Source organism: Ambystoma mexicanum, chromosome 4q (genome assembly GCF_040938575.1).
Source record: "Ambystoma mexicanum isolate Mex_15411 chromosome 4q, UKY_AmexF1_1, whole genome shotgun sequence".
Lineage (NCBI taxonomy): Eukaryota > Metazoa > Chordata > Amphibia > Caudata > Ambystomatidae > Ambystoma > Ambystoma mexicanum.
The window spans coordinates 634,182,912-634,203,010 of record NC_090928.1 but is presented as its reverse complement, the minus strand read 5'-3'; the positions used below and the strand labels follow the sequence as shown (position 1 = coordinate 634,203,010).

At 49.1% G+C, this 20,099-nt stretch overlaps 1 protein-coding gene across 2 annotated transcripts in view; it reads right to left on the bottom strand.

Annotated features, from left to right (window-relative positions):
• Positions 1-20,099, bottom strand: part of VPS54 (VPS54 subunit of GARP complex) — a 2,536,401-nt gene that overhangs the window by 897,313 nt on the left and 1,618,989 nt on the right. For both annotated transcript variants that reach the window (XM_069608186.1, XM_069608187.1), the window contains one exon: positions 11,714-11,826. In XM_069608186.1, the coding sequence (XP_069464287.1) occupies positions 11,714-11,826 (113 nt within the window). The remainder of the gene's footprint in view (positions 1-11,713; positions 11,827-20,099) is intronic.

The following is a 20,099-nucleotide window of genomic DNA, read 5'->3' as shown; positions in this document are numbered from 1 at the left end:
TTAACCCATTCCTCATGTAACATTTTGTTACACTAACTCACTTGAATGGCTGGTGGAAGTGGTTTCCTTTTTTACTAACTAGTGACATGTATATGCATGCTGAGACCTCAGCTGCAGTGCTGCACCCAAGGGTGACCATTTTCTCAAAAATGGCTCTGGTCATCTTTTATCGCCATTTCTTGTTTGTTAGTTTCTTCTGGGCATTTACTCTGTTTGCATCAGGTTTGAGTCCTTCTTGTGTCTTGCCTTTGGCGGGCTTCAGCCCTGAAGCCCGCCCAGGCTCCGGTGTGTCTGGAAAGGCATGCAGTGAGGGAGGGTCCCGAAACTTCACTGTCCTGTCTCTAGGTGTGCCTGAGTGAAACCAGTTCCAATTGGCCGGCTGGCTGTCCTGGAGGATAGCCACCCTGCTGTTTGATTGACAGCGTAGGGCTGTGAATGAATGGGGACTTGCATAAAAAGCAAGGTTTTTGAGACTAAGAGCATAGTCGACGACTGGAGGACAACATCCAAAGCAGAAGACGAGAGAAGACGCCAGAAGCACCCTCCTGGACCACAAAGTGCCCATTGAAGCCATGCAGCTGTGCTGACCTCGTTTTCGAATCAACAGAGAAGACCCGTAAAGGACGACTTCTTCCCTTAGGTTGGTGGGACCAACTAGTCTTGAGTCAAACTATTTTGGCACACCCCCCCCCCGACTTGCTGCGACTTTCCAAGACTGCAGAAGCCCAATACCTGGGGGAAACCTCAACCACTTGTGAGTGCATTGTCTTCCAAAGTCCGAATCCGGTCAGAACTTCGGGAGCATCCAGATGATCCTACAGAAGCAAGAAATTTGCACCCAGAGTCCCCTCGGCAGAGTCCAGGAAGAAGGAATCAAGGAAATCCTAACAAGAGCTTTTCGTTCTTCTTTTACATTGAGAAAAAGGTGCCAAAACCACAAGGAGCCGCTGAATCGACAGAAATCAATTGCTGCCGAAACTCTCTCTCGAGTGCTGCTGCAGTAGCCCGCCAGATGTCCTCCCTTTCAAAACCACAACCAAGGACCAGGAACAAGGATCTACTGCATTGCATCGTGAAGGCAACCAGCTGGAACAACTTCTTCAGTTCAAAAGGTACTATGGGGATTTGGGTACTTTATCCTTTTGGGGTGCTTCCTATCTTTGGGAGTGTGATTTAAACCTACACTAAGTTGACCTCAATTTACCTGCACTGGTCTTACAGTGTGTGCTTTCCAAAGGTGACGCCTCTTGAGTTGCTGGGATTTCTATTTTGAAAACAGACTATTTAAGAACAATTTTCTAAGAAGAGCATCAGACCTTTGATTTTGCCCATTGACTTTGGCTGTCCTGGCCCTCTAAAGGCCGCCTCCGGAACCCATTGGCTTTGGGAGTGCTTGTTTCCTTACAGGTTTTAAACGTTGAACACTTTAATGCTGGGAAAATTGACTGCCATCATCCCTTTGGGAGACTCTCACTGTTCTTATAACCTATCAGTCTGTTCTGATCTAACCCTAACCTTTCCTTCCTTGAAAAACTCAACATTGCAAAGGTGATACTATATAAAGGATATACTGACCTCAAATGACGTCACCTCCGGGTGCTGGTACTTGTGTAACATATGAATGAATTACTTACTTGCTTGCTTTATTGTTCACTTTTTGCATTGAATCCTACCTTGAGATTAATGTTACAAGGAATGACTGCTTTTTAAAGAATGCTTTAAATATCTTTGTGTACAAATAAATTATTATAAACTTAAAGTGTGTCTTTACTTGGATGCTTGTATTGGCTGATTTAATTGCACAGCTCTACAGCTCACATGACCCCTCTGAAGATAAGCCTGGCTGCTCAGTCACACTACCAACTTGTGTAGTACCGGCCTATATTAAAAGGTGTGTTACCTAATACCAAGACAGAAGTCCCACACCAGTTGGACTGCACTAATTCTTACCCAACACTCACAATGCCACTTTATCATCCTACACCCACGTACTCCTCCCTACCCCCGACATGCACATTTACAAGTGTATGTAATTGGTCGAATTCAACCCAAACTGCTTGAAGTGCACGCTTTGTGCACACTTAGAAAACGTTTTTTAAAACAAGTTCTAAGGTTAAGGAAGGAAATCAGATTGGGGCGTGGCCAACTGGCCATGGAATAGGACATGCTGTGCGAGGAGCTCCTGATGATCTGACTCTATTTTTGCCAAAGTTACCCGTTGAAACTGTAACGAGCGCCTAGAACTTTGGGGATCAGGTGTTGGAAGCCGCACGCCAAGTGAAATTCGCTGGACAAGTTCATAGTCCCCGGGAATCGTGAAATATACACATTTTTGTTGGCGCGACTGTGCGGCCGCTTTGGCACCAAGATGGCGGCTAACAAAAGAGAGGCCTCCGCGGAGAAACAACACTGATTCCCCAGAACTGCGGGATATGGCTGCGGTAAATTGCCTGGAGGAATAGTACGACAAGGAGATATGTCGGGGTGTTCGAATTAACACCATGAGAGCGCCCGCCCTGGCATACGCTAATAGAGCCTCGGCAAGCTGACCGATAACATTGGACGCTTGGGCGACGAGGCCTACGGAACTTGAATGGGGAGTGTGAGGCCATAGCCCATTCGTAAGACAATTCGAAGTGCCATCTCGAATGTGAGTCAGGAGACTTGGGAGCCAGACCTTTGTCGGACCGAGGACAGTGCAATAGCTGCATTAAGGCAGAGGCGTAGAAGAGTGGAGGGCAGCGCCATGTCGGCGAAAGGGTTGAGAACCAAGACTAGCAACCCACGATGGAGACTTTCACGAAAAACACAACAGACCCCCTCAACATCGGTGCAGAGCATGGTCGTGACCCCTGCGGAAGACACCCCCGAAAGGGACAAGCACCAGATCCTGGAGGCTATAACGGGCCTGAGCGCAAAATGGGACTTGGCAATGGCAGACTTGCGCACAGCTTTAGAGAATAAGATCGATGCTGTAGGTACGGAACTCACCCTGCTGCGTCAAGATGTTAGAGCTCTTGCAGAAAGGACCAGCGGTCTGGAAAGTGAGGTGAAGATTAATACCGATGTTAGCACGAGCAATGCGAAGGAGTTTCATGTCTTAAAACAACAGGTCACCAACCTGGAAAATCGTGTGGAAGAGGCGGAAGGAAGAGCGAGGAGGAACAACATTCGCGTGGTTGGCCTTCCGGAGAGGGAAGGCGGCCAAGACCCCACAAACTATGTCGAAAACATGATCCTACAAGGGATCGGAGCCGGGAATCTTTCGCAGGGATTTACGGTGGAGAGGGCGCACCGCGCCCTAATGAGGATACCCCGGCCGGGGGCCCCGCCCAGACCGATCATAGCGAGGATCCTGAATTACAGGGATAAAGAGAAGATCCTCGAATATTTTCGGAAGGGCGGCACGATAGAGAGAGCATCCACCAACATCACAGCATACCCGGACTATACGATACTGGTGTAAAGGCAGAGGTATAGTTACATCGCCGTCAAAAGAAGGCTGAGGGAGTCAAATATATGCTGTTGTATCCGGCACGATTGAAAGTGCTACACAAGAACAAAGCGCTATTTTTTGATACCCCTGAGGATGTTTACATGGCTGGACCTGCAGGGCTGCCCGGAACAAGAAGCGGATCGTGACCGGCAGGATCATACCGAATGAAGATTTCGTAAGGAGGAAGACCCTGATGGCACAGTGAAACTGTAACTAACTGAACTTTGTACGCAATCTGAGCCAGGTGCTCGATTTGGACTCGAATATAGTGAGTGTAACTGTAACTGGTAACGGTTTGGCAACTGTATACGTAATGTTTTTTGAAAGGAGCAACAGAACGTGGATGACCTACCCCAATAGATTACTAGTTTCAGCGGCCATTAGGGCGGCTTAACCCTACTGAGCCCTGGGTAGAAGCTTGTGCTAGGCAGGGCTAGATGTGGGGGTGCCTGAGATCCAGGAATGGAGCTGGGCAACGGTTGGGGAGGGTATTGTTGGGGGAGGGGTGATGGGAGGAAGGTGGGGGGATGGGAAGTTGAGTGTGTGTGTGTGGTCATGGGGAGTTTAAGTTTTGTTTCGAGCCTATTTGGAAGAATCAGCATGGTGTACTTGCGGTGCATGAAGGGGTGTAATCAGCGGAGGATCAGGAGGGTGCTTATTAATGACCTATGGGGGACCTCAGGATAATAACGTGGAACGTCAGGGGCCTTAACAGCTATCTGAAAAGAAACAAAATCATGATGCATCTGAAAAGGCAGAAAATAGATATCGCACTACTACAGGAGACGTACTTGACGCGAGAGAAGTTGAACCTGTTTAAGAGAAAGTGGAGAGGGACCGTAATGGGCTCGCCATACTCTGCATATGCCCGGGGGGTGTTAATCTGGGTGGCACCGCATGTCCCGTTCAAATCGATACAAGAGGTAGTGGAAACTGATGGAAGGATGGCTATATTGCGAGGGCTGGTGGAGAGCAGGGAGGTATGCATAGTAAACACGTATGCCCCCAACCAAAACACAGCAACATATTTCAGAGCCTTGTGTACCAATCTTAGTACGTGTATAGGGAGCGCAGTGATCTGGGGTGGGGACTTTAATTGTGTGTTGGATCCTGTGGTAGACAGATCTGATGGCAGGGCGGGTAAGCCTAGGCCAGCTGCCAAAGCGTTGCAGATGCTGTTAACTGATTTTGACTTCACAGATGCGTGGAGGATGAAACACCCCACTGAGAGGCAATATTCGCACTATTCAGCCCCGCACCAACTGCATACTAGGCTCGATTACGTCTTTGCCACAGCAGATGTGATGTCTGAGATCACTCAAATCGAATATAAGGCCAGGGTCCTCTCGGATCATTCGCCCCTGATCCTCGGATGGCAATATTGCCCCCCGAGGGCGAAGATCCTTACATGGCGCCTCCGAGCGGAGGCGCTCAAAGATCCAGTCTTTAGAGAAGATATAAGGAAAGAGATTACTAACTTCTTTGAAGAGAATACTGGGAGTGTTAATTCTGCGGGCACATTATGGGAAGCTTTTAAGGTGGTGATGCGGGGGGCGGCCATTGCTAAGTCAAGAGGGTTACAAGGTGGGGTCTTTGCTGACCTACAGAGGGTGGAAACTGAGCTAGAAATAGCATTGAAGAGCGGTGATGTAGACACAGAGCTGGTACTCCAACTACAGCAACAATGTGCAGGGCATTGGGAAAGACTCTGCAATCTCAATTATAAGAAATATGTTGAGAGGCAGCACGCGGGGGGAGACAAGACAGGCCGCCTCTTGGCCTGGCTATACAAAAGCGAGACCCCTAGGCCTCCGATCAGGACTATTATTAGGGAGGACGGAGATGAGGTGGCCACACAAGAGGGGGTTAACAAAGAATTTGTGGAATATTACAAAGTGCCGTACGGAGACGATGAGATGGGTGACCAGCGCAAGATAATCGAAACGTTAGAAGACATAGGGCTGCCCAAGATAAGTGAAGAAGAGAGAGAGGAGTTCGATGAGCCAATCACGTTGGAGGAGTTAGAAGAGGTTGTGAAGCAGCTGCCTACCTGTAAGACCCCAGGAGCAGATGGGTTCCCCAGCGAATTTTATAAAGTATACAGAGAGGAAATCCTCCCCCCAATGTTAGACATGCTTAATGAAGTGCTTGAGATAGGACGGTTGCCCGAGTCACTCAGAGGGCCCAATAAACCGGAGCACAGATGTGGCTCCTACAGGCCCCTGTCGATGCTGAATCAGTACAGCAAGATTCTCACGGCTGTCCTAGCAAATCGATTGCAGAAAGTGATTGGTAGACTCATACATCCTGACCAAACGGGTTATGTCCCGAGCAGAAACATAACACACAATCATAGGCGGCTTCACCGGGTGGTTGAATGGGGTAGTAAGAACGAGGGTGAGATGGCGATAGTGTCTCTAGATGCAGTTAAAGCTTTTGACTCGGTCAAGTGGTCATGGCTATTGGCTGCTTTGGAAGGGTATGGAATGGGGCCGGGCTATATCAGGTGGGCCAAGATGTTGCCGCTTGCCAGGGTCCGAACTGGAGCGGTGATATCCGAGAGATGGCAACTTAGCAGAGGCACCAGACAAGGGTGCCCCTGGTCCCCGATGCTTTATATCTTGGCCCTGGAGTCTCTGGCAATATGCGTTAGGGCACAGTATGATGCGATTGGCATTGAGGTAGGGGGGGAACGACACTTGATATCCTTGTACGCGGATGATCTGTTACTGTACTTGCAATACCCAGAAGAAAATCTCTTATACATACTTGAAGTGATGGAAAGGTACGCAGAGTTGTCGGGCATCTCAGTGAACCCCCAAAAGTCTGTCATATTCCCGCTAGGTAGCTATAAGGGGATCCCTGTAGGACTACCGGTGCTACAGGTACCATGGGCAACTAGCTCTTTTCGCTATTTGGGCGTAGATGTATATCACACGGTGCAAGAAGAACACAGACACAATACGGAAGTAGCCGTCGAGAAAATTAGAAACAGCATGCAGTTCTGGGCAAGATTGCCCTTGGCGATGATGGGGCGGGGGGGGCATGCTTAAGATGGTAGTTCTGCCCAGGCTCCTGCACTACTTCAGTAATATCCCATACATAATACCCAAGAAGTTTTTCAGCAAATTGAATAGCATGTGTAGGGACTTCCTGTGGCACGGTACCCGAAATAGAGTGGCGTTTTGGAAACTGCAGAACTTTTATGAAAAAGGAGGTATCAGACTGCCTCATTTTGAGGTTTATTACTTGGCAGGACAGTTACAGTATGTGGCCAAGTGGCTTTCTGATGAAGTGACCCCTGAGCATAGGGTGCTTGGACAGGACTGCGCCCCGTTTTATCTGAAAGAAATGATTTGGCTGTCCGAAACTGAAATGAGGGGGCGTCCTGCGATGTTGAGGCTTGGATGGAAAATTTGGCGTAGGGCTTGTCGTTTGATTGAAGTCCTGTGCCTGTGCCTCCCGCAGATACCGCTGGTTGCTCTGACAGGAGGGGATGATCAGTTGAGGGCGGCAGTTGAGGGCGATTGTTAGGACCTACTGGGAATCAGTGGGGCTGGCAACGCTAGGCGATGTTTGGCAAGAGGGATCCACTAAGGAGTTTATGGAACTCAACGAAGAAGCGGGGCTACACACGGGCCAATATGTCACGTACATTAGATTGGTACGGATGATTAAGAATACCTGGCCAGAGACAGTTTTGATAGAAGAACCAGATGCAGTTTTGGAAACAATATATGATATGTCCGAAGGGGGTCATGAGATCTCGAGACTGTATGAGATGGTGATGGCTAAGGCGGGGAAAGATTTAACACATCTGAGGCTGGACTGGGAGGCGGAAGTGGGAGCCCCGATGGAGGACGGGGTATGGGAGCTTGCCCTGGGTTACCACAAAAAAGTGTCTAGAAATGCCAGATTAAAACAAATACAGCTGTATGTAACGCAAAGGGCATACATGACCCCCTTGAGGATATCCAAGTTCCGAAACGATGGAATACAAGTGTGTCCTAAATGTAACCTAGAAAACGCTGACATGACACATATGTTTTGGTCGTGCCCGATTATCAGGTGCTACTGGGGAGAAGTGGCACAGAAACTGGCTGATAAAGGGGTTACTCTTGTCACAGACACGGCCTGGGCCTGCTTACTGGGCGGGTTCCATAGGCCACGGAAGCTCAAGCATATTGAGAAACTGAGAAATCTGGCATATGTGCTTGCGAAACGCAGGATCGCCATGGGGTGGAAGAAATGCCACAAACCTAAGGTGGATGTATGGTGGAAGGACTTGCAGAAATGGGCAGAGGCTGAAATGGTGGCATGGCAAGAAGCGAGTAGCCGGGCTGATGGGGAGGCGGGTACCCTGTTGGCTTGGAAAACGCTAATAACAGAATTGTTTGGAGTAATACCAGATCCAACAGACTCCGAAGAGAACGAAACCCGGCCGTATGTGCCAAACATTGAAAGGGATTCACAAATAGGCTCACGGGGGAAGGGAGGGATAATGGGAGCAGTGCTTACGATAACTTGATGTGTAACTGAACTATTATGATTATGCTGCTCGTTTGGTTTTTGTTGTTTTGTTTGCATAAAATCAAGAATTTTTTTTTTTTTTTAAAAAGGTAGGAAATCAGATTTGTTATAGGATACATTTGTGATGTCTGTCATGGAATGAGATTTAACCTCTTTAGTGGCAAGAGTAGGACGCAGAGTAATGCAAGTCACCTAAGTAATTATACATTACCACCACAACGCATTACTTAGCAGAACCGCATGGCAACGCATACAAGTACTACACTCCAAAGCTGCCGCTCAAGAATCCCTACCACGGACTGAGGGGGACAGCCAGGAGTGGATACTGCGAATAATCACCCTTCCTAGGACCCCAAGTTAGATCATCAAGTCAGTGGATTCGGCAGAAACTTCTACAGGGACCTGAAACAACCCTGCAAATAAACACATTTTCCCAACAGGTGCGGTTTTCACGATTCAGTACTTTAGGACTTGAACCATGGGCAACCGAAGGCCCCAACAATGCAGAAAAAAACAGAAGCTCCTCTCAGTATCTCTACTTTCAAGCCAGGAGTGTAAATCTGGCGAGGGAGTCTCCAAGGAGAAGAGGAAACTCAAACAAACTACTGCCAGCAGCAGAGCGGATCATAAAAGGGAGCAGCACAACAACAGACAGTCCCAGGAGAAACCAGCTGGTGGTACCCCCAGACGCCCCGAACTGAAGTTCCAGCACAGTGATGAACTTGCAGCCGTTCTCTTGACTCCTGCAGCAACACAGCCAAGCGGAAGATGCTGGTGGTAAACAGTGGTATGCAGCAAAAGTGGTATGCAGCAGTAAAACAGCAAAGAAACGATCCCGAAGTGCAGGGCTCACCCCAGCAGATATGTTGAGTCACCTGGAGTATCGAAGAAATCCAAACTGGACTTCTGGCAGAAAAAAAAACAAACCGGGATGAGGCCAAGCCACTGCATCTAGCAATTTGTTTCCAACTGCAGGCTTTAAAAAAAGCCTAAAACATTGTGAATCAGCACGGAATTTCTTCAGCAGATCGGCATACTTGCCACCCCCAAGTTCGGGGAACACAACAGCAATAGAGTGAGTTAGGAGCAGGGTAGAACTTAAATACCCCTGTAAAAGAGGTGTGGCCAAAAGCCAGCCAGCCAATCGCAACGAGGAGCTGGGGGCAGAGGGCCAACCATATTGGTTGGTCACTGGAACTTCACTCAGCCAAAGCCACCCCCACAGGAAGTGAAAGGGCTTGGTCCAAGGACCTAAAGTAACCCAAGCCAGTTAGGACCAGCATGGAGGCTGCCATGATGGGCTTACTAAAATCCCTCACATGATCTGAATGGCCATTTTGAGCCCACACCGTGGTCACCTAGGCAAAGGGAAGCCCTAGAAAACAAAAGAGCAGAAGCAGGATTTTAAAAAAATCCATTTGTACCTCAATGGTTACCAATGCAGTAAAATAGCTTGTAACCTTGGAGAAGCTGAAATGATAGCACAGCTACCACCAACTCTTTCCCTTAAACCAAATGACAGTAACACAATCACTGTGGGGCATAAATGGGGTGTCTGAGAGGCACACCTGGGACTGGGCACCTCTGAGGAAACCCAATGCCATATACCCAATATAATGGGTAAAAAGGGACATAATGGCAGGGGGGCGTTCAGGAGAATTCCCTCTGGCCACCAAAAGAGATCTAGGAACCAAAATATCTAAGAGGCAAAAACAAAAACTTGAGCGGCCCCAAAAAGTGGTCATAGAAACCCCCCCGACCCCTAAATAGGAATTCTGGCTTAACAACAGACAAACAACTGCCATTCAGCAGTGGCATATGTCCCACTTAAATAACTGCTATGGCAAATCCTCAGAAAAGGGTAATACGATTGCAATGTTACTTCCGGCAACAAAGCCACAGAAATTAGACTGGGTGATGAAATTGGGGTGCGCCTTTGGGCTGTGTGCCACCACCAGCTACATGATGTAGGGTACAGATGAAGTACAGGGTAGGTGTACCAGGCTTCCCACCCATCATGAGCCAAGTAGGAAACATTTCCTCAGCAACCAGAAATACCATGTTGCTAACCGCTGGCTGAGACGGCAGACCCACAACGGGATTTGCCACCATACGATCTCAAAGCCTATAAGCAATTATCCTTTAACAACAGTTCAGTTAGAGACTAGCAGCCACCTCACTAAAACAAATCACTGACAGGAGGAATACTTGTGGAGCAAAGGGAGCGCCGAAGTATTTGCAGCGCCAAAGTGTTTGCCCAGTGTCTGCAGCAAAGGAGACAGGCTGAAGCGGATATTGGAATGACATGAAATTCAAGACAAGGCCAACACTCTTAAGGACTCATTCCGTGGAGCCACACGATGAGGCGCGAGACAAGTTGGCGAAGTTATGAAAAACCTTTAAAAAAACCAGGCACTCAAGCCCTGCGATCTGCTGCCGCCGCAGCAGCAGAGCTGAGCAAGGTTCACAGCGTGTGGCCCCTGGCAGCAGGCTCATTCAGGTACATAATCAGCCTCCAGTTGATGTCTGGTGTGGTTGCTAGAAGGAGGAAAGCAGTGTCATGCTGGATCGACAAGGAAGGGTGAATGATGAGAGAAGAGGAATGAGAGAAGAGGATGAGCAGGTGGCAGCCAGTGAACCTGTTACATTAGAGGGGGAGAATGTAAAGAGTAGGAGGGAGAGGAAAGAATAAAGATTAGGAGAAGGGAATGGGAGGAGGGGGAGTGGAAAAATGTGAAGCGTGAACAAGGAGGAGGTTGTGGTGAAAAGCAAAGTAAAGAATGGCAAGAGTTAGAGCAGAACAGAGTGTGAATGAGGTGAGCAGTAGAACGACATAAGGAAGGACAAGAGAACAGAATAAATTAGGGGGAGAATATGTGAAGCTAGGATGGGAGTTCAAGAGGGCCTGATTGATGAGGGTTGGGGGGAGTCGAGGGGCGGGGGAGGCGGAGGAAAAGAGCGCATGGGAGCAAGAGTGGAAAAGATGAAGGGTTGAGAAGAGGTTTGGAAAGGACTAGTGAAAGATGTCTAACCACCTAATTCCGGCAAAGACTGTGGCACAGTCGGCCACCAGCACTCTTAAATCTCACACACAAGGTTACTCAGACCCATGTGAGATCTGACAAAGTCCGAGTGAGGTGTGGCAGTCTCTGAAACAAGTGCAGGTTTCCTTCGGATCCAGCAGGAGCAGAGGACAACCTAAAGAAATCATCACCCTGACTATAATGGTAACAGCAAAAGTAACCAATGTAGCAAAGACAGGGACGTGGAGGAGACAGTTAACCCCTCCCACCCCCTAAACCCGCCCCAGCCAAGTATTGCAAGTAACTTTTCGGAATTTGGTATTGTAATGAAATTTCTTGCAGAATAAGGGGTGTTCAGCTTCCATATGACAGGTAAATGGATCCGAGCCTTACAGTTTCCAAAGCAACTTGCATAAGAGGAAAAGATCTGGAAGAATAAAATTAATCAAAGCCAAAAGTGTAGACACATATTAACCTGAATACAGAAATACAGCCATGTGAGAGGATTTAAAACCAGACAGGAAAACCCTTGATAAGACATCATATACCAGGTTGACTAAACAGTGTGTATGGGAGAGGGAGATCTATGGAAGTGCTAGTAGCGGGGCAAGTTAAAAAGGCTCTGTTTGCAAGTTTGGGCAAAACAGTTAATGGGAACACTCACCTCCAGTTTTTTTCTCAGGCAGAGCGATTTTTCCATCAGTGATAGAGTCAACTAAATCCTGAAACTCTGCAGGGACATCAGCTTGCTTCCAACGCTCATTGTCTAAAAGCAAACTTTTGAGGGAAAAATAACAATTTTAACAGAAGGGTTATGGAAAGTAAAATAGTACAGGATTACGACATCAGAACAAGTTACTTACCTTATCTGGTAACATTATTTCGATGGGATGTTCCTCCGACGTATTCCACATCTATGACAGGTAATGACCACAGCTGTACTGCTTCGGAACATTTTCGGCAGAGGGCGTCCTGCGTCGATGACGTCGATCTGTTGTCCCTCGAGGGCCTCCATCGAGGGTCAAAGTCACGGGATGTTATATTTAGGACGCACGGCGCCCATAGCCTCAGTTGTAGTTTTTTCCCAGAACGTGTGGCACCATTCTCCTGCCAGTATGACTGCAGAAAGCCTCGCGGAAACATAAGCTGCAATTGCATAAGAAATTCTGTAGAGGGGCAGGCTGGGAGGGTTCGATGTGGAATACGTCGGAGGAACATCCCATCGAAAGAACGTTACCAAATAAGGTAAGTAACTTGTTCTTCGAGGGGATTGTGTCCTCCGACGTATTCCACATCTCTACCAGAATCCCAAAGCAGTACCAACTAATGGAGGTGGGAAAAGAATTTACAATTTATTATTTTAGAATGCCCAATCAAATTGCTGAATAAAGGACTGCCTTACCCAAGGCCAAATCCTGCCCATGGATGGAGTCCAAGGGATAGTGTCTCACAAAAGTATGGACAAAGGCCCATGTGGCTGCTTCGCAAATATTGCCAATCGGAACACCCCTCTGTAGAGCAGTGGAGGCAGCCACACCCCTAGTAGAGTGAGCCCGTAAGCCTACTAGAGGGTCCTTCGCCCGCCAAACGGTAACACTCAGAGATTGTCAAAATGATCCATCTAGACAAGGTCTGTTTAGAATCAGCCTAACCAAAGCGACTTCCAGCATAACCAACAAAGAGCTGATCGTCCACTCTGACCCGGGACATCCGTGAGAGATAGAAACTCAAAGCTCTTCTAGGATCCAACCTATGGAGCCTCTCCTCTTCCTTACCAGGATGTGGAGGAGGATAAAACGCCGGAAGAATCCCCTTCTGGCTCAAATGGAATTCCGACACAACCTTCAGAAGAAAAGAAAGCCGCACCCGCAGGACAACCCTGTCCTTATGGAACACAGTAAAGGGTGGCTTGGCGGAAAGTGCCTGCAACTCACTCACTCTGCGTGCGGAAGTAACCGCAATTAAAAATATAGTTTTAAAAGGACAACAGTCGCAACAGACAAGAATGTAAGGGCTCAAACGGAGCTCCCATTAGGAACTTTAAAACCAAATTCAAATCCCATCCCGGGACCTGGAAAGGCGACGGTGGAAACACATTAGTTCGCCCTTTTGGAAACTGAGAAATCAAAGGGATCTTCAAATAAGAACATTCCTCAGATGAGCGCTTAAATATGGAGAGCGCCGCCAGGTAACCCTTAATGGTACCCACTTGCAGGCCCTTGTGGACTAAAGAAAGCAAAAAAGACAAAACCCAAAGGAATGGAACATTGGAAAGGATCCACATTCTGTACCCTGCGCCACACCACTCACAGAACTTTCTCCAACGGCAACGGTACAGGGATTTCGTTGCAGGCCTTCTGCCAAAAGCAACATCTCCATTACGTCTTCGGGGAAGTCCCCTCCTTATACCTCAACCTTTCAGATACCAAGCATGAAGGCTGAGAGACTTGACCTCTGGATGGAGAACCCGACGCCCCCTCCCGTGAGAGCAGATTGTCTCGGTAGGGAAGACGGCGTGGAGAGCAGATGGACATGTCTAGAACGTCCGGGTACCACGGTCTCCTGGCCCATGCCGGAGCAGTGAGGATCATCCGGGAACCGAACGTCCGTAAGCTCTGGAACACTTGCGGAATGACGAGGACTGAGGATACGCATACAGCAGTGGAAAGGACCACTCCACTACGAACGCGTCCCCTAAGGCTCCTCTTGGACACATTCCTGCGAGCAGAATCTTTTGCACTTCCGGTTGACACTGGTGGCGAAGAGATCCACTTGTGGGGTCCCCCAACGGGCGAAGATCTCCAAAAGAACTTTCTGAGCCAGTTCCCACTCGTGAGAGACCATGCTCTGCCTGCTCAGAGCATCCGCCGCCTCGTTTCCGTCTCCGGCCAGATGAACTGCCGAGATCGAAATTTCCTGCTGGATGGCCCAGAACCAGAGCTACATCGCCTCTCTGCACAGTGGGAGCGACCCTGCCCCTCCCCTTTTTGTTGAGGTAGTGCATGGCCACTGTATTGTCCGTCAGAATCAGGACATTCTTCCTCCGCACAGACGGCAGAAAAGCCTTCAGGGCTAGCCTGACGGCCGTCAGCTCCAACGGATTGATATGGAGTCTGGACTCCAACAGACCAATGACCGCTGACTGTCAACTCGTTGGCATGAGCACCCCATCCCTTGAGGGATGCGTTCATCACGATCATCACCTCGGGCCAGGGTAGCCAAAATGGAGCCCCCCTTCATCAGATTGCCTTCGACGACCCACCACAGAAGATCCTGGGCGAAGGCGGCACCTTAACGGGATCCAACATCCTGCCGGAGGACTTCAACCACTGCATCTTGAGAGCCCACTGCAGAGATCTCATCCACAACCTGGCCTCTGGCACCAGGAAAATGCAGGATGCCACGATGCCGAGCAATCTCAAGAACTCGAACGCCGGGAGACTCTGGGCACGTTGAAACTTGTCCACCATCTGCTGAATGTGATGAGCCCTCACCTGGGGAGGCGAACACTGCCCCAGGGATGTGTCGAGCACTGCTCCGATATATTGGAGCTGCTGGGTAGGTGTCAAATGGGACTTCTTTAAATTGAGGGAGAAGCCCAGCTTGTGAAGGGAGTGGCAGGTGATGGACAGATGATCCAGGGCTTGCTCGGGAGAGCGCGCCCTGATCAACCAATCATCCAGGTAGGGGTAGACGTGAATCCCCCCTTTCCTGGGAAATGCTGCCACCACCACCATCTGCTTGGTGAAGACCCTCGGTACGGAGGTCAATCCGAACGGCAGGCCCCGAAACTGAAAATGCAAGTCGCCAACCGTGAACCTCAGGTACATCCTGTGCTTGGGATGAATCGGCACATGAAAGTAAGCATCCTTGAGGTCGAGAGACACCAACCAATCCTGAAGTTGAAGGGCCTAGAGGACTTGAGAAAGAGTTACCATCTCAAACTTGTCCTTCCTGAGGAGCTTGTTTAACCAACGCAAGTCCATGATGGGTCACAATCCCACGACTTTTATCGGGATAAAAAAATAAGGGGAATACCATCCCTTGTTCCTTTCCGCTACAGGCACCAGTTCTATGGCGCCTTTCTCCAGCAGGGATTTCCTACACAAGGAGCGGATCCGGACGCTTCAAAGAGAGCTTCCCCGGTGGATTGTCGTGAGGCCTCTGCCGGAAGGGAAGACAGTAGCCGTGGGCTATGATCTCCAGAACCCACACATCTGAAGTAATGGCTTGCCATTCTCCAAGATGCTGCGCAAGTCTGCCCCCAACTGGCAAACCATGGGACATGGCCTCATGACTGAGCGGACGTGGCTGCGGCAGTGCCTGGGGGCAAAGAGGCAACTGCCCGAGCGGCTTTGGCACCTCGAGTACTGTGCTTTCCACCTCTGGTACCCCTATGGTGGCCCCTTTGACTGGCAGCTCCTCTCGATCTACCAAAGGTAGAGTAGTACCGAAAGGAACCTCCCCTCCATTGCTGTCCCTTAGGGCGAAAAGGCGGAGGTTGACCTACTGCAGCGCATAAAGACTTTGCTGCAGCTTTGGAGGTCTGCAACCTCTCAAGGCTCTCGTCAGCCTTGCTGCCAAACAAATTAACTCCATCAAAGGGCATGTTCAGAAGCCGGGATTGCACATCAGGAGCAAACCCCGACTTCAGCAACCACGCAAACCTGCGTATCACGGTGCTTGCAGCCATGGACCGGCTGACACAGTCTGCTGTGTCCAAACCCGACTGAACGGATTCGCACATGGCATCCTTGCCGTCTTGCACGAGGGCTAGAAAACAATCATGTTATTCTTCTTTGGGAATATGCTCAGCTGCCAAAGATGCACAGTTCCACAGAGTGTGAGTGAATCTCACCAAGGCACAAATGGAGTTGGCCGACTTCAACGCCATACCCCCAGATGAAAATACCTTCTTCGCCCAACCATCAAAGCGCTTATCGTCCCTATCAGGAGGGATGGTAGGGTGCGTCGATAAGTGGCAGAGGTCACTACTGGCTGGGCGGTATTTTTTCGGAAGCGACTAATTAACTGCCAGGAGACTCTCCGGAGCAGTCCATGCCACCGCCACCCTCCTTTGCAAACCCATGTGAAACGGCAACACCGGGTCAGTGGGTGGACCTTGGTCCAGTGTCATCCTGATCAAAATCAACAGGTGGAGCAGACCACCCCAGGTATTCAGTCACCCTTGATATGAGACGCCTATAGGAGGATTCGGCATGCGTCCCAGGCTCAGGCCTGCCAAACCCCACCTCCGAAGAGGTGTCAAGACCATTGGCGTCATGCAAGGACTGACGGAGTTCCTCCATCTGACTTTGCCCCGACAAAAGGTCATCAGGGACATCAGGAGGCACCACCATCTCATTATCAGACCCTTCCTCCACCTCTGAAATATACTCCAAAGGTTGGAACAAATCCAATCTGGGAGGAGGAACAGAGTAGGGCTCAAAAACAGGGCTCAATGACTTACTGAGAGCCTTCCTCAGAGGTTCCACAGCCCTCCAGGGCACCTCTGGCAAATCCTCCACAAACGGCATCAAAGGCGCCGAGGGAATCTGCGTCGATGTTGAACGAGGCGCCAACGGCTTCGACAACTTCTTCGAGGGTGGAGCCCTGAGAGCGTCCCTCGACAGACACGGCGCTGATGGCGTCGACGCCTTCCTCGAAGGCTTCACAGGTTCCGACGGTCTCGATGGCGTCGAGGACCGGGACCTGGATCTGGCACAGCTATGGCGATCTCCCTTGTCCGAGCGGGACCTTGACTGCTGCCGATGATCGCGACGACCGCCCGAGCCTGAAGGCGTGCGAGTGGTGGAACAAGCCCATTCCCTGCCGGCTTCTTTCAAAGGCGCGGCCGGAACTGTGCCTTGCGATTCGAAAATCGCCATCTGCTGGCGGAATGCATCCCATTCGGCCGGCGACGAAGACTTGGTGGGACAAGAGCAACCATCTGGCGGAGTCCTCTGACGAGGACGGGGAAGGCGACCGGTGATGGCGCTTCCTAGAGTGCCTCGAAGAGGCAGAGGAATTGCGGGAACCACTCCGAGACCCCCTGGATTTTCCTCGACGCAGAGAGTCACCCCTCGAGTCATCGGTCGAAAGCCCAGCGGACATCGATTTATGGGGCTTAGACACCCTACCTACCTTCAATTTCTTCTTACGTTCCCTCAAGGCCTTAGACGTCAGGGACTGGCAATCATCGCAGTCGTCGGTGGCGTGGCTTTCGCCGAGGCACCAGCGGCAGATGTCGTGTGGGTCCGTGATGGACATCTTCGAACCGCAGTCACAAATTTCTTTTAAAGCCCGACTTCGGGGTAGTAGAAGAAGACGAGGACATCGCTATTGAAGAGAAGAATCAAGCGCGCCGAGATTCCGAAGCAAACACGTTTGCGGAAAAAACAGAACTGCGTCCTATATATAACATCCGGTGACATCGATCCTCGACGGAGGCCCTCAAGGGACAACGGATCGACGTCATCGACGCAGGACGCCCTCTACCGAAAATTTTCCGAAGCAGCACAGCTGTGGTCATTACCTGTCATAGATGTGTAATACGTCAGAGGACACAAACCCCTCGAAATGGTACATTTGGCTGTGCTATGTGTATGCAGTACTGGGCATGATCATGTAAAACAACATGTTCAATGCAACTCTCCAACACCATGACAAAATTAGATTGGCGGGCAGCAATCAGCATGAAACATTCTGGTACGAGCGGTTGATGACGAGTACTTACATTTAATTCAGGACTATCTGAACGTTGCTCAGCAGCAAGAATTTTCCAGGTAACTTGTGATAACAGATGTGAGAAACCTGAAGGTGTCTAACCCCCTAGTCAACGGGGATCTGTCATCCAGGTGGCCAGGACATGGCCATTGCTTTTGGATCAAGCTTCTAGGGGTAGACCAGTGCGGGAGGATCACCTGGAGGAGGGGTCTTCAGGGAGTGGGAGATCGGATGGTGAGATGCGGTATATCCCCTTCCCTGTCACAACTTTTCCCCATCCTACCAGGTAGGATACTTAGGAACTCAACCCACCCCCCCCCTTTCCCGCCACATACACTTTGTCACAGACAGCTCACTGTGAGTGATAACAGACTAACACCAGAGCCGTATACCTGACATGTCCCAATATACTGGTCAGGCAATTACCGATCATTACACACACCTGACTTTCATCACACTTCCCCCACGTGGATAAAAGACGGAGCACAAAATCACACTCTCAGCGAGGCACAGCACATGAGGAAGTAGCAGTTCCAAGATGGCAGTTTAATACGAGGAGAAAGCCGGCGAGACCAGAAAGGGTTGCAAGGAGGGAAGTGCCCTCGACCTTTTCAGATCGTTACTTTCGTGAACCTTGGAAAATAAGAAACCTAACACCTGGGACTAAAGCTGAAGAAACCTGCATTGTGTGTCGGAGGTACCTGGGGCTCCCCCGCGTCGATAACCAAGATGTGGAGGAGTGGTTGCCGCCATGGTACTGTCCTTGGCTCCTACAACTATGCAGCGCCAGTAAAGACAGCACAGCCGTAAAGTCGGAGAGACTGATACCAGACCAGCCTGTGTTAAAACCGAGGTTGCAAGCAGCAACAATGTATGAAGAAATCTAAAAGAGAACAGTGTATGAAACGAATGTGACGAGCAACACAAATATAATTGAAAACCAGAGGAGTGACTGAACTTTGGAGGTCAAGAAAGATACTGTAGACAGAGTATTCTGGTGCCACATGGTTACTCATTTGAAGGTCTCTGTTAGGTTTCCAACTGGTTGGTGAGTAAGAAGGGGAATTTTGAGATCGAAGTGGTTCTGCAACGGGTCAAGCTAAACCTTGTGCGCATTTGAAAGTCTTTGATAGTTGAATACAAACTGAAATTGGTCCGAGCCCAGTTGAGGGAGACTAATTGTTTAAGAGGAAGGATCTGAGCCTGGCTGAGGGGGATACTGGGTGAACCGTGAGTCACCCGAGAAAGAATACTCTCTGAACATTGTTAGAAGGGGGATCTGAGCCCGGAACAGGGGGATCCACAGTAGCAATTGTGATATAAAAAGGGATCCGAGCCCAGCTGAGGGGGATCCAGGGTGAATCACCTGAATTGAGCACTTCTAAAAGGAAAGGAACTCTGTGTTTTGTTTTGGTACATCAGGCCCTCTGAATCAAGAGACTTTGAAGTAAAGAGACTTTGGCACAGAAGGCCCTGAGGTTGGTAATGAAACTGTATCCTTGTGCCGGAGAAGCCAGAGTGTGTGCTTTGCTCGTGTGAACTGCCTTGTCTCGTGCTGAAAACGAAGGGAAGGGAGGCAAAAGCCCTGAACATCCTGACATATAATTTTGTGAACACTTCTTTCTTTTTCATGAACACTACCCCACACTATTTGTATTTAGCGGTAAGGATTGGAAATAGGTTTTTTAGAAAAGGCCCTTTTATTTTGACGAGACTCCACTAGGACTGCATTATTATTTGATAGTCGTAGCTTGCTCCCATCTGTGAGGATTAGGTAGGCGTTTATCACACCCTTGTTGAAGTTCAATAAACACCGTTCAACTGTGGTCACTTGTGTCGGTCTTACTATTGATACAGTGCCTTCCTTACAAAGACAACCTTGTTATTAGGGATATCTTTTTATTTCTATGAAGGATTCCATTTTACGTAATCCAAGCAATCTGTATATAGTCCAACTCAATGGTTTTCATGTCAACTGATGCTCAGTTGTAAACTGCAAGTGGCATTGCTGGCTTTATCCACACTAGGCCTTCAATGTATGGCTTAACAGATCTTTAAAAAAAAGAACCATTAGAAAGTTAAATTTTAGCAGTATTATCAAACACTTTTGCAAAATATGCTAAGGATGAGAAGCACACATCTCAATTGGAAAAATAAAGGAATACCAGCAAATTTAGAATTAAACTGTTCTCACAGAATGTTTGAGCTTGCAGGACTACATGCCACTTGAAAAAGTTTTTTTTTTAAATCTTTGGCCCGTCAGAGAACTGACATGCAGCAATGTCTTACTGAATGTTAATGGTTTTATATATTACTGCAGAGAC